Source organism: Alternaria atra (assembly GCF_907166805.1).
Source record: "Alternaria atra isolate CS162 genome assembly, contig: 21, whole genome shotgun sequence".
Lineage (NCBI taxonomy): Eukaryota > Fungi > Ascomycota > Dothideomycetes > Pleosporales > Pleosporaceae > Alternaria > Alternaria atra.
Window position 1 is genome coordinate 582,046 of NW_025091319.1, and position 12,246 is coordinate 594,291.

The 12,246-nt window shown below is 51.3% G+C and overlaps 3 protein-coding genes across 3 annotated transcripts; 1 reads left to right on the forward strand and 2 right to left on the reverse strand.

The window, feature by feature from the left end:
• Positions 1–754: 754 nt before the first annotated feature.
• Positions 755–2,413, forward strand: ALTATR162_LOCUS629 (uncharacterized protein; the record flags this gene model as incomplete). Its single annotated transcript, XM_043308223.1, has 1 exon — positions 755–2,413. The coding sequence occupies one exon, from the start codon at positions 755–757 to the stop codon at positions 2,411–2,413; it is 1,659 nt and encodes a 552-aa protein (XP_043164158.1).
• A 784-nt stretch (positions 2,414–3,197) lies between these two features.
• On the reverse strand, positions 3,198–5,126 carry ALTATR162_LOCUS630 (uncharacterized protein; the record flags this gene model as incomplete). Its single annotated transcript, XM_043308224.1, has 1 exon — positions 3,198–5,126. The coding sequence occupies one exon, from the start codon at positions 5,124–5,126 to the stop codon at positions 3,198–3,200; it is 1,929 nt and encodes a 642-aa protein (XP_043164159.1).
• A 2,188-nt stretch (positions 5,127–7,314) lies between these two features.
• On the reverse strand, positions 7,315–8,391 carry ALTATR162_LOCUS631 (uncharacterized protein; the record flags this gene model as incomplete). Its single annotated transcript, XM_043308225.1, has 1 exon — positions 7,315–8,391. One exon carries the CDS (start codon positions 8,389–8,391, stop codon positions 7,315–7,317), a length of 1,077 nt encoding a protein of 358 aa, XP_043164160.1.
• Positions 8,392–12,246: the final 3,855 nt, after the last annotated feature.

The window sequence follows — 12,246 nt, forward strand, 5'->3', positions numbered from 1 at the left end:
CCTCAGGTCTCCAGGAAGCTAGCCGGAGTGCTTCATGCTGGAAGTGGGGGTTAGTAAGCGCCTTCCCTCGCCGGACGTGTTCACCCACTCCAACTTGAACCTGCCATATAGCAACCATCATGAATTTCAGAAGAACCTCTGTTTCGCAATTTGCCGTTCAGATAGGAAAATACCACTGTCTTGTGGTCTGATCATCGGATGTTGACCGTCTCGTAAGAGACTCCCGGGCTATCCGTTGTACTCCACCTTCTGAGCCATGTCAGTACGTCATACTAAATAGAGAAGCCGTGGTACTCGATCAGTATCACTTCTCTAGGAAAGCGACCCTGCAACATATTGGTCGCTTTTTTAGCTGTAAGGGGAGGCATAATGAACTCCGAAGGGCAGGTTTCCACGCCACCAACATACATGGATCACTTCCTGTAATTCCATCCGTCTCGGAAGGTTGTAGGAGTTTTATATCTAGACGTCTGAAAGAAAGAGATATCGAGAATCGAGTCGCGACCCAGGCAGTATATTGGCACTGCCTTCCAATGCAACCGATGCTCCTCCCTAAGCCGCTGTACCTTGCGGCAGCAACGAGTATCTTCATGACTGCCAGCATTCGTCATGGCAACACCTCCGCTTCCTCTCAGCTGGTTATAAAAGCTCTTCTCTCCATTCAAAGCTCATTCTTCTTCTTCAACTCACAAATCCGGTGCTTTCTACTACCACTATCCGAAATCATCTCTCACATTAAACCCTCTCAAAAACCATGCTTGGACCCGCCCTTCCCATCCTCACCTTCCTAGCTCTGGCTCAGGCCAGGGCTATCGTCATCAATCATTGCCCTTACAGCGTCTATGTGTGGTCTGTACCTCAAGTCCTCAGCTCATCACACACCGACAACGTCCCAATCAAACCTGGTGGCCAATATCAAGAGCCATGGCGCCATGGTTCTATCGTTAACCCCGGTGTTGCCATCAAGATCTCGACCAAGTCAAATGGTATCCTCAAGTACGCCGACGAGATCGACTTCGCTTACGCTGTCGACGGCAATGATGACAGCAAGATCTGGGTTGACCTCTCCTCGGTTCGAGGAGATGTGTTCAAAGACAACCTCGCCTTCCACAGCTGCAACGTTCAATATAACTCCCCAAACGTCCAGACGCACCAGTGCACTGCTACCGACGACGTTGAGCTAGTGTTGTGCGATACCTCACCACGCTCAACGCCGAAGAAGGATCCAACAACTCTTGAGCAGGTTAAGGCGTGTTACGACTATCATCACGTTCTTCCTGAAGGTCATGAAGACAGTCTTCAAGTTGCTGCAGACGACGACACCGATTCCGATTCGGACACAGACTGCTGCGAATCAAGGGACGTGACCTCAATCAAATTTGCCTATACGATGGAGGTTACCGCTGAATTCACCGCTCCGCCTACCTCAGAGGCTACTGCGGAATCCGTACTGGCACCTTCCGTCGACAATCCTTCCGCACTGTCAGCAAAAGCCCACTCATCGCCGACCAATGTCCAATCGTCAACCAATGTCACCTCTACAACGACTTCCACCTCCAGTGTGCGCCTCTTCACGCCACCTCACGCTCGCGAGACCGACTGCCCAGGCTGCGAGAAGCTATTGATACTCAGCCCATGTCTGGCTAGGGTTATCTACCCAGCGAGACGGCGCGCCCCCGCAGTCCCTCGACATACCCCAGACGCTATCACACCGCGACACGGAGCAAATCCACCACTATGTGAGATTGTCCGGAGGTACCACCCCGGAATTGAACACTGCGACGAAGCGACCCTGGAGTCTCTCGCTCGCAGCATCTACCCCAATACATGTGACCCTGAGTACGCAACGCTGTTCATGGGCTTCCCATGTGAGGAGATTATGGAGGAGTTCAGGAGGATATACCCAGGCATCGATGCTCCAAAGGTCTCCCGCACCACCTGTGAGTGTGAACCCGGCTGCGACTTCTGCGGACACTTCAACGACAGTTGCTTCTGCGCGGGAGCTACCTCGGTGGCCATCCGCGATGACATCCAGCCTCTTCCGACTGATCTCGGACCCGGATTTCAGAAGATGTGCTTGTACTCGGTATGCAATCCCATGATCCACGGAGTCAGCTGCAACCAGGCAAAGGAACTGCTCATATCCGTCCTCATGTGGTTCGGCGAACGCTACGAGGATTGGGTCGACGAGAAAGTAGATGACGATTGCGACGAAGTCTCCGTCCTCCAGGACGACAACGGCCAGTACGGCATCTGCATTGCTGATCTCTGCGATCTTTATCCCGAAAACTGCGACAAGATGCAAACCATTCTCACCTTCGCCACCAAGGCCAAGTTCGACAAAGATGTCGTATACATGACCAGCCATATTGACTGCGCTCTTTGGTCGAACTATTACAGTGGAAAGTATTAGAAATCACTGCGTATGGATGACGACACGGATGACGAAACAGATTACGACACGGATGACTGGTGTTTGTGCTTTCTCTGGTATTGCTCTTGTTAGTACTCTTAGGTGTTTGCGATCCCTGTCTTTAGCATTCGCATAGTTTATTGCCTGCAATTCATCTGCTTCTCAACCTCTTTGTCTTTTTGTTGCGGTTACTGGGCAGCTATGCACAGTACCCAAAAGTCAGAGCTACATCACCTGTTTATCTCAGTAGTCACTGTTGCTCTCCGCCTCCTGCATAATTTCCTCCATTTCATCCAACAGCTTCCCCCTCTGCTCCTCATTCTCCTGATCCGTGAGCTTCTTGTACTTCTCATTCAAAGCTTCGTACGTTTCAGCCGCTTGGTTTCCCGATTCCTCAATCACTGCCTGGCGGTTATCTAGACGGGTCTCCATCCTTAAGATATCACCTTAGATTGTTTCATCAATCTTACGCTTTACAATGTCAATAGCTCGCTTTCGATTTTGAATGTATGCTTCGACACGGGCGCGGCGTTCTTCGTGGGCCTCGAGGTAGTTGAAGTTAAATGTGCTCTTATATCCTTGCGCCGTGATTGAGAGTCAGTCAACTTGTTCCCAAAGTCTTGTTTTGGTGTCAGTCACGCATGGTCTTTTGAGGAACGGTCTATCGCAATGCAAAGTCTTATCGATTAAGTTGATCCTCTATCTTGATCAAAGCCTCGACGCGCACCGTGTGCGCCGGGCGTCGGGTTGATCGAAACGTAATGTCTCAAGCCCATGTATCTCCCTACTTCGATCCAAAAATGCCAACCTTCATCTTCAACGGTGTTTTGGGCGTCAACGGTCCCCTCTCCGTCGCACCTTCAGGCTCCACATACATCTTCTTCTCATCCGCTGGGTATTCACTTCCTGCATCCTTCTCACACTGCCCAGCTCCCACTTCGATCCTAACATGCCCGTCCTGATCTCCCTTCAAGTTGACGATAAGCGACCCATTACCCTCATCGGGATCACTTAACAACCAAATATGCTTCATCCGTCTGCCCTCTCTTCGCTCGATGATATCGTCAGCTGCAGCTGCAATGTCGCCTCCACCCCTCGACGCAGCGATAATGAGATCGCGGGGATCGAGGTAATTGAAGCGGCCCAGATTAGACCAGCCTGTTGTGCGGAAGGCCTCGCAGACGACTGCGATGATGATGACGAGGTTGAGAGAAAAGATGGCGTAGATGTAACTTGGCTGACCGAACTGCAGGGCATAAAGATAGACCTTGGCTGGCTGCTGGGTAAACATGCGTCCTACCATCAATTGCGCGGATGCGTATGCTACTAGCATATCGTCGGCCATGGCGACCATGCTGTTGGTGAGACCGGCGAGTGTTGCTTCTTCCTGTGGAATCGAGTTGATCGTTTGATTAGTAGCGAATGCGCGTGACATCTTGTATGCTGCGATACTCGAGTTGAACGCTTCACCCAGGAGCGAGACATACAAATTGGTCATGTCGTTTGACATAAGCTCGAACTGGCGTACGACGGTTCGTGTGATGTTGCGCTGAGGATTGAAATCGGGTATTGTTCGTATTGGCTTCACCGTAATGTTGAGGGTTCCGACATCGACAGTAATGTTGAATAGCGTGGGCGTGAATTCGAATTCGCATTGCGTGGTGTTGAGAAACGAATAAGCTTCGCCAGCTGCGATGGAAAGATAGCGACGAGGCGAGCGATCGCTGTACGCCACGCCCATTGCTACGATAGCCTTGCCGTCGTGACCGATGTAGTTTGAATACTCCGGGCCTTCCTCGCTGTCCGGAAGATTACCAGATGCCGCATAGATCCATTCGTTGACTGGTCCAGAGAGAGTGAAGTTGGAAGTCGCATTGTACGTGCAGGTGACGTTTGCCAGGTAGCCCGCCTCTTCATAGATATATCCTGCGACCTGACCGTTTGAGGTGATTCCCTGGTCCTTCAACCCGATAGATGCGCCGACGCCATATGAACGACCTCGGTAGCTGAACTGAGTGTTGTCGAGTTTGCGATGGACATGCGGCCCTGTGCCAAAGGAGGATGCTTGAGCAGCAGATGAAAGAAGCTGACCGCTTTGTTGTTGGCCAACCGAATAAGTGAAGAAGCCTTTTTGTGAGCGCATAGACGGTCCTGAGCTGCCAATCATCATCGGATACTCCTTGATCATCGAAACATCTTCATAACTTGGTATCAAGAGCATGCCACTGCCCACTGTCCTCGATACTGATGGCGTCATCGAACCAGCCCAGAGTGCGGCAGGTATAAGACTGAGGAGGACAACAAGGACGCTAGGAAAGAAGAAGCGCAGAGGCAAGTCCCAGTCGACCCTCATGATGCTCATATCCACCCACGTACGCAAAACATCTAGAGAAACGTTGACATTCGCAAGGCGCAGTCGAAGTGCATAGTTGATGAGTTTGCAGATAACTGCGATATGCAAAAGCCCAAAGAAAGCGGCGAGAAGCTGTACAACAAGCGCTGCGGAACCAGGAAACTTGTTGGCTACGGTGAAGAGCTCTCCAGTTACACGCCATTCGTTGAGCTGCGAAAGCAAAAGGACCGTCGAAAGGGTAGTCGTGAAGGAGAGTCCGTAGAAGGTATTGTAGCGCCCCCAGTGGCTATGTCGCATCGTCCTGCCGTCATTTCCAGTAGACCTTCGATCGCTAGGTTGGAAGGTGAATTGTCGAACCATTACAAAGAATTAAAAAGAAAATGAAAAGAGACCGGCCAGCGGTTACGAAAAGAAACCTTCAAGGTGGATGAACGAGTGACAGAATACAAAAGCGACAACGACGAAGTTGCGAAGTCAACATGTTTAGGCGGTGGTTAGTGTTCGGCATGCCAACCTACCGTGCCCCAAGGAAGTGTTGACAATTGTTGTATCAGGTGTGTCGAGATTCATGCCTGAGACTTGAGACCCACTGTGAAAAGGCCTGAACAGGTAAGTTTGAGCATAACGTCTCCTGCATGAAAGAGTACATGTGCGAGTTATCGTTGTTGTGCAAATATTGCGCTGGACGAGTATGAGATCTCCTTGCTGAGTTCATGTGCTTGTCTTGTCAGGTTGGCAAATAATGCGTCTTCTTGAGTATAGAAGAGAAGCATTGAGAGAGCTCTTGGAAACATTGCCGGATTCCGAGTGCGCTAGACAAACGTGAGAACTTTCGATGGTACAAACAGTACGTGGTCTATCGACAGTATCATGTTTGAAGAGTAGCTAGATACCTGGGTACGGCAAGATGCAGTGCACGATCGGAACACAATGAACGGTTCATCTGACGCGTCTCAAGGGTAACGGGACAGCGATGCGATCCAGCCAATGAGTTGAAGCTTGTATCCTCAAGTATGACCAGACCGATGAAGAGTGCTGGTGCATAGCATCACCGCGTCGCAGACTGAGACTCGCCCGATCAAGACCCGAAGCCGAAGCTCATGACATCACCAACTTCCCTAGTCTATCCTATCCTCGAAAATCCACCCTACGAATCTCAACAAATGGGTGTCTTTTCGCCAACGCATACATGCAAAAAAAAAAAACGATGCCAGCAACTCAAGCATTAGCCTTCATCCTCCTCGATTGACCACGCCCCCTCCAACCGACCAACCACACCCAAACACTCTAGCGCCAAGCCGCATATGTGAAACCCTCCGTCCCCACCCTGCCATGCGCAAAAAAGGCAAGCGTTCTTCTTCTCCCACCACAACTGAGTTTGATCTACGCGGGCCAAACTCCTTGACTCCTGCATATACGATATTGTCTTTCCGTTGCATCTTGCATCATCATAGTCTGCAGTCTCTCATCTTTCATCGGTGCTTCGGGGAGTGCCTCGGTACCGATGAGACTTGACCGTGGTACCTGCCGTGCTTACCGCCGGCAATGATTGGGATTGACTATGATCTGCTAGGGGAGTGAATTGAGATGGACAGTTTTTCACCGGCACGGCTCAGCCTTGCTTGACCTCAGTGTTGAGGTCGATAGATATTGGGCGTTGTAGCCTTGTAGGAGATGTTTAGGTAGCATGCATGATAGTTGGTTATGTGTGGTCGCTAGATTGGTCTGCCTATCGTGGCTGCGCAGGCGGCCCGCAGAGTGTGTCGTACAAGGCAGTACAACTGGACAGCATCGCAAGCTGTAGTAACTCGGGTCTTGGAGAAGTTTGTGGCTGTACTGTACAGATGTGTAGGATCAGCGACCGGTGTAATCTATGATGTGGATAGACGGGAGTGAATTGTGCCTGGGCTGATCACGAAGGTGCATTTTTGTACAGCCCTCCTGATCTTCTCTGGCATCGCATCGTCCAAATCACAGCGATAGATCGCCATCCTTCCAATATCTCTCGGGTGATTCTTTCATGCCGTGTCCACAGTCGCGTGTTGATGAGTCGCACGTCACCAAATGTGTAAGTTAGCCTTCTGCACTAACTAGATAGATACCCGTCGAACCTAGCGCGCATGTCAGTCCCCAATCTACGGAAATTGCAATAGAAAAAAAGAGTCATTAATCGTGAACACCCGTTGCCAAGTACTTCGGAGAGACGGAAAAATGCGTTTGACAATTTTTATTCATTACTCGCGCCACCCGCAGAGAGGGAGCGGATAAATTTTTAAGATAGCTAAGCTAAACCATTCTGAGTCGGTCGCGCCGAACGCAATATAAATGCGATTCAAGATGATGATGATGATATCCAACGCCGATACAATGCTGTGTTATGCAAATGCTAATTGTGTAAACGCCTGTTGATGCAAAGTCTGACAAGATGGGCGAAAAGATGTCCATCCAGTGAGCATCTTTCATCAGATCATGTCATGGAAACAAGGAAAGTCGTAAGGCCGGTAAGCGACAGTGTGGTAGTGATAGTGTTGTGGAGTAGCGAATAGCATTAATAGGTAGTCTGGCGGCCGGTGTAGGCGCCAGTCTGGCCAAACATCCTGCTGAAGATGCCACCCGCTGATGTCTTGGCCTTCTTCGAGGGCTGCGTGTCGTACAGCGGGAGGGTGTGTTGCTGCTTTGGTGCATACGAGGAAATAGGGCCGTTGATATATACAAGATTGGCACCCATATCTGCGTCGTAGCGCTGGAGAATAGCTTCTGAAGGCTCGTCGAGGAAGCTATCGGGCGAGTCGGAAGAAGTAGAGACAGAGGAGCTCCGAGTGGGTGGTGATAGAGATGGGGTACGCGAAGCTGCGCGGGAGGATGGAACGTAGTGTGCGCGATGCCTCTGGGGACGAGGAGCATATGATGACAGGGACGAGTTTGATGCGTAGGGGTTGGTTGACCGCGAGAGGTTCTCAACGGAAAGCTGGTACTGCTGACGAGCAAGCTCCTTCTCCTTCTCTGCGAGCCTGGCCTTCTCAGCCTGGCGAGATTGCCAGACACGAATGGGCGCTAGGAATGGCTCGAGGTGGTAGTAGAGATCCTCAGGGTTGATGCGGAGATCCCAGTCGAGGAGGAACAACAGCTGCTTCTCCATGAGGTTGACCTCGGTGATGGAGAAGCCAAAGTTCTCGTAGCCGCGAACAGCGCTGTACCTGGCCCAGTGCTTGTTCTTGGGCGAGGAGTCATTGAGGTTCTTAGCTGCAAGGATGAGAGAGGCGAGAAAGATGCGGTGGACAGTGCAACGCATGCCCTTGGCGACGGGAGGGAGACGCGACCGTAACCGGCTGAGGTAGACGAGGGAGGTCATGAGGGTAGCAGTCTGAACATGAGACCTCTCGACGATGGATGTGATGAACTCTTCTACTGATGGCAGGACGGGTTCGCGGATGTTGGAGGCAGCATGCTGGGGAGGCGATGCTGGTGGTGTGGGAGGGAGGTTCTTGTTGATGGATGGTTCGCATCGAATGACTTGTGTTGCCTTTTGTGCAAGATACGAGATCATGTCATGTGATACTGGGAGCTGGATGAAGTGGTCCAGGGCAGCCTGGTTCTCGGCGACGAGGTTTGGTGAGTAAGGCATGGCGACGGAGGTGGAGTATTCCGGGTGGTGATATGAAGTCTTAAGTGAATGTCGAGTTGTATGTGATTGCTGTATGCCCTGTGAGGCGAAGTCGCAATTCCGGTCTGAACGATGGTAAGCTGGTGTCCGAGGCTGCGTGGCTGACGACGAGGTTGAGACGGCAGAATTCGCAAGGCAACAATTATTAATGTGATGATTCCGAGTCCAGTCGGAAGGTGCGATTTTTTTTAAGGGATTTATCAAAGGGAGTGTCGATGGCGCTGCCGTCTGGGAGTTCGGAGGGAAGTTTGGATGGTGGAGCGCGAATCACTACCGGAGTGTGGAGAAAGCACCTGCACCGCTAGGATGGCAGGGAGGAAAGAAGGGAGGATGGAGAATTGAAGCCGGTGACTGACTGTGAGGAAGAAGTATCGACGGCAGAAAGCGTGATACTTAAGAACGCACACCCCTTGAGCGGGTAGAGATGCGATGCTAAGTCGAGGGTCGGATCCTTTGGGTGGGTAGTTCGGCGGCTGCGAGTGGGATCCAATAGATGCGGCTTACGGGCAGAAAACAGCTACGTAGCGCGCCACGCCGGACTCAGGCCAGCGGCTGTTTGGCTCGTTTGGGGTGCCTGGAAGATTGCGAGTGGTGAGGTGCAGGACCCCAGGAATAGGCTGTTTCAAGTGCAAGCCAATGGTTTACACGCAGCGCAGGGCCCTCTAGGCGTGAGAAATTGACAGCCAATAGAGCCGTGATGCGAATCGCGTTTCGAAGGCAGTCGAGTATGTTTTAGGTGGATGCAGGTTGGAGAGAGTTGTTGTGCTGGGAGTGGATGAGAGATCGAGGTGGGCGTAGCGGTCAACGACAGTTTGCTACACTACAGGCCCTCGAGTTTGCGGCAGCAGTGGGCGATATGTATTCCGACAATCTTGGTGCTTGTGGAAGGCTGGCCGGAACTAGAGGGTCTGCTGGCCTCGTAGTTGGGTCACGTTGTTCGGTTGGGAGACAGATATTGAGGCGGTGAGTCGGGTTAGAGTGGAGCTAGGTCACTACGGTTGATGAATAGCATGCGACCACGCAGTAGCAGCACACCTGCTCCCATATATCTGGGGAGACGACGGCCAACATGACGGTGACGAATTTGTGGGCGAAATGCAAGATAGCCCAGCCTCTCCCAGCCCGGTTTGGGTATCGTGAAAACCTTGGGTAGAAAAGCATTTGCCTCACGAACACGCGTTGCATGCGTGTCATCTACCGTAGCAGGTAGGAAATGCTCTTGGGATTGAAGAGTGTGGCTCAGCCGCCACTGGACTCTCCATTAGCATAACATCAACTGGTATGCAGCTTGAATGGACGGCATAAGACCACGGCAGAAATCACAGCATACAGCATCAAATCCGAAGTGACCATCTCCCTGCCATCTGTCAGTCGCATGACAGCGTGTCTATCTTGACTCCACTCGGCCAGATGGTGGACGGAGCTCGGGCATCTCCACCACGATCCATGGATCGCCGTCATGCGCAGGGATTTAGCTCGTGTCCATTGGCTAACGCGCATTGCAAACAAGTCATATTTGTTTCAACACACCTGTTTCTATCCCATGTCTATTCTACATTACGACCAGCCTCTTTGGGCGAGGCGGATGGGCGAGGACGGATGACAGCGAGCACGACCAACGCCATGTTCGTCCTCTGCCGTGCTACAACGCACAGCCGGTAGGTGTATTCGATATGCCAGCCGGCCGGGAGACACTCACGCCAACCAGACTGGACTTATGCAACTAAGGCGTACCAATCAATGTCGAGGCCTCGCAGTTTCGAGACCCCTTCAACAGCCGCTGCACCGCCTCACCCACTTCGCCAATCATGCTTCCAGATCATGGCTGCCGATTCTAGAAGGTCGTGGCCAACTCAGACCAGTCACTGCAGGTCAATTACTGGGTGGCATCAATTCTTCCTCGTGGAGTCGGCCACCTGCCTTTGACAGTCTCTCCGTCTAAGCGATCAACTAACCCCTCACCAATCTCGAATCCGTATCCCTGCATCCTACAAGACTCAAAATGGTTACCTAGCCGAAGCGCCAGATGAGGCTCTTCACTAGTCGCCAATTCCCCGCGGCTGCTATATCGAGGCCGGGTTCGTGCGAGCCGCCCACCCAGAAGCGCTCGTGTCACCCAAATATGGCAGCATCGGATCTTGTCGCAACCGTTGGAGCTGTCCCGGTACGTGGTTGCTTGCGCAATTTACTTCTGCAAGGCTGCGGGAGATCTGCTTTGTCGCTGTTTGAGGGTTGGCGGTTGGACGCGACTGTGCAACGTTCCGACTGCCGATTCTCAGCGCTTTGAGGTTTCAGCAGGCAGTTGTCGTCGATGGGCCACAAGAAGAGTCGCGGCCCCCAAAAGCACGTCCTTGGGTTTCTTGACTTTTACACGACCATGCTGCAAATATGAGTCTTTGTTCTCGTCTTCTCTTTGTCTCGTCGTCGGACCCCACATTGCCGACGTCAAACCCGGCATACGTCTCATGAAAGAGTAGGCAACAGCTCAACACGTATCGAGAGGCGACTGCTGTACGGTGACATCTTGGCGACACGCAATTCATGGCTCATAGCGATGGCGAGTTACCTAGGTATCGACCCGAAGCGTGCCGGCTACCACCGAGGCTCACGATGCAGTAGAGGCGCAGTCCACCAACAGCTGATAATTACATGCCAGCATCATCTGACCTTCCACGCCACGTATCAACATTTTGTCTCCGCGGACACTCACGATCGTGGACTTTCGCAATCACGGACCTTCACGATCGCGAAACCCCGCACACGAAGCGTTGTTGTCTCTATTCCCAAAAGAATCGTGACGTGTCGACACGTATCATGTCTTGCACAGTCTACTTTCGAATGCATCATAGGAACCGTGCCAGACCATATCATACATTGCTGAACGAGTTTGAAGAGACGGTGAAAGCTCGGTATACTGTGCTCAGGACAAAACACCAAAGCAGTGATATAATTGCTCGTGAGAGTTTCGCAATGCGTCCGTCCATGGGACGTGCGCCCACAGTAAAAGCTCTAGCTTTTCTGACGCACGAATATGACGTGCGTGTATGAGGCGTACAAGCAATTGCGGCAGAAGCAAAATCATAATCTGCATTTTTGTTGTTTTCGGAAGAATAAAGACAAGATAGGACGTAGGGAAGACTGGTGTGACAGGTGCAAAGAGCGACTTTATATGTCTCTCATCATCTCGTTTCTGCTCTTGATAAGTCACAGTCGAAGACTTTGAACAGCGCCTCATTGCGCGATGCCTATGCGCAAACATCATTAGGTCAGGTGTAGTTTCGAAGACAAGCTTGGAAGACCGCATCGCGGAGGTCATCAGGGCTTTTTGTTGAGCAGTGAACTGGTCAATACGCCCGCCGCATGTTTCGATGATGTCTACGTTTTTGGAGAAGACCAGAGAACATAGCTAGTATCCAAACCATTTTTTTTTGGAAAGAACAGGTGAGATGTTGAGTGAAGAGAAGAAGAGGGTAAGCAATGGACTTATTTATGCATTCTCAGGGCCATACGTGAGGACTGTAAACCCCTGAAAACATGTACTTCGTTCAAAGATTACGCTGCAATTCCATGTCGTATTGAGCACGATCAAGATGTAGATTATGATGAATGTAGAGTCATATTTACGCATGCCTGGCAAGCGACATAGACACCAGGAAGAAATTTTGAATTTTCGAGGTAAAGAGAGCGGAACATAGGAAACAAGATATCCACGGACGTCTCGACAGCATAGAATAACTGCCCGATATCTTTGTGTCAAAGAGAGGGAAGCGGAAAGCCACATAGGCACGAAGCCAACGAGTTTGGATAACATGATTT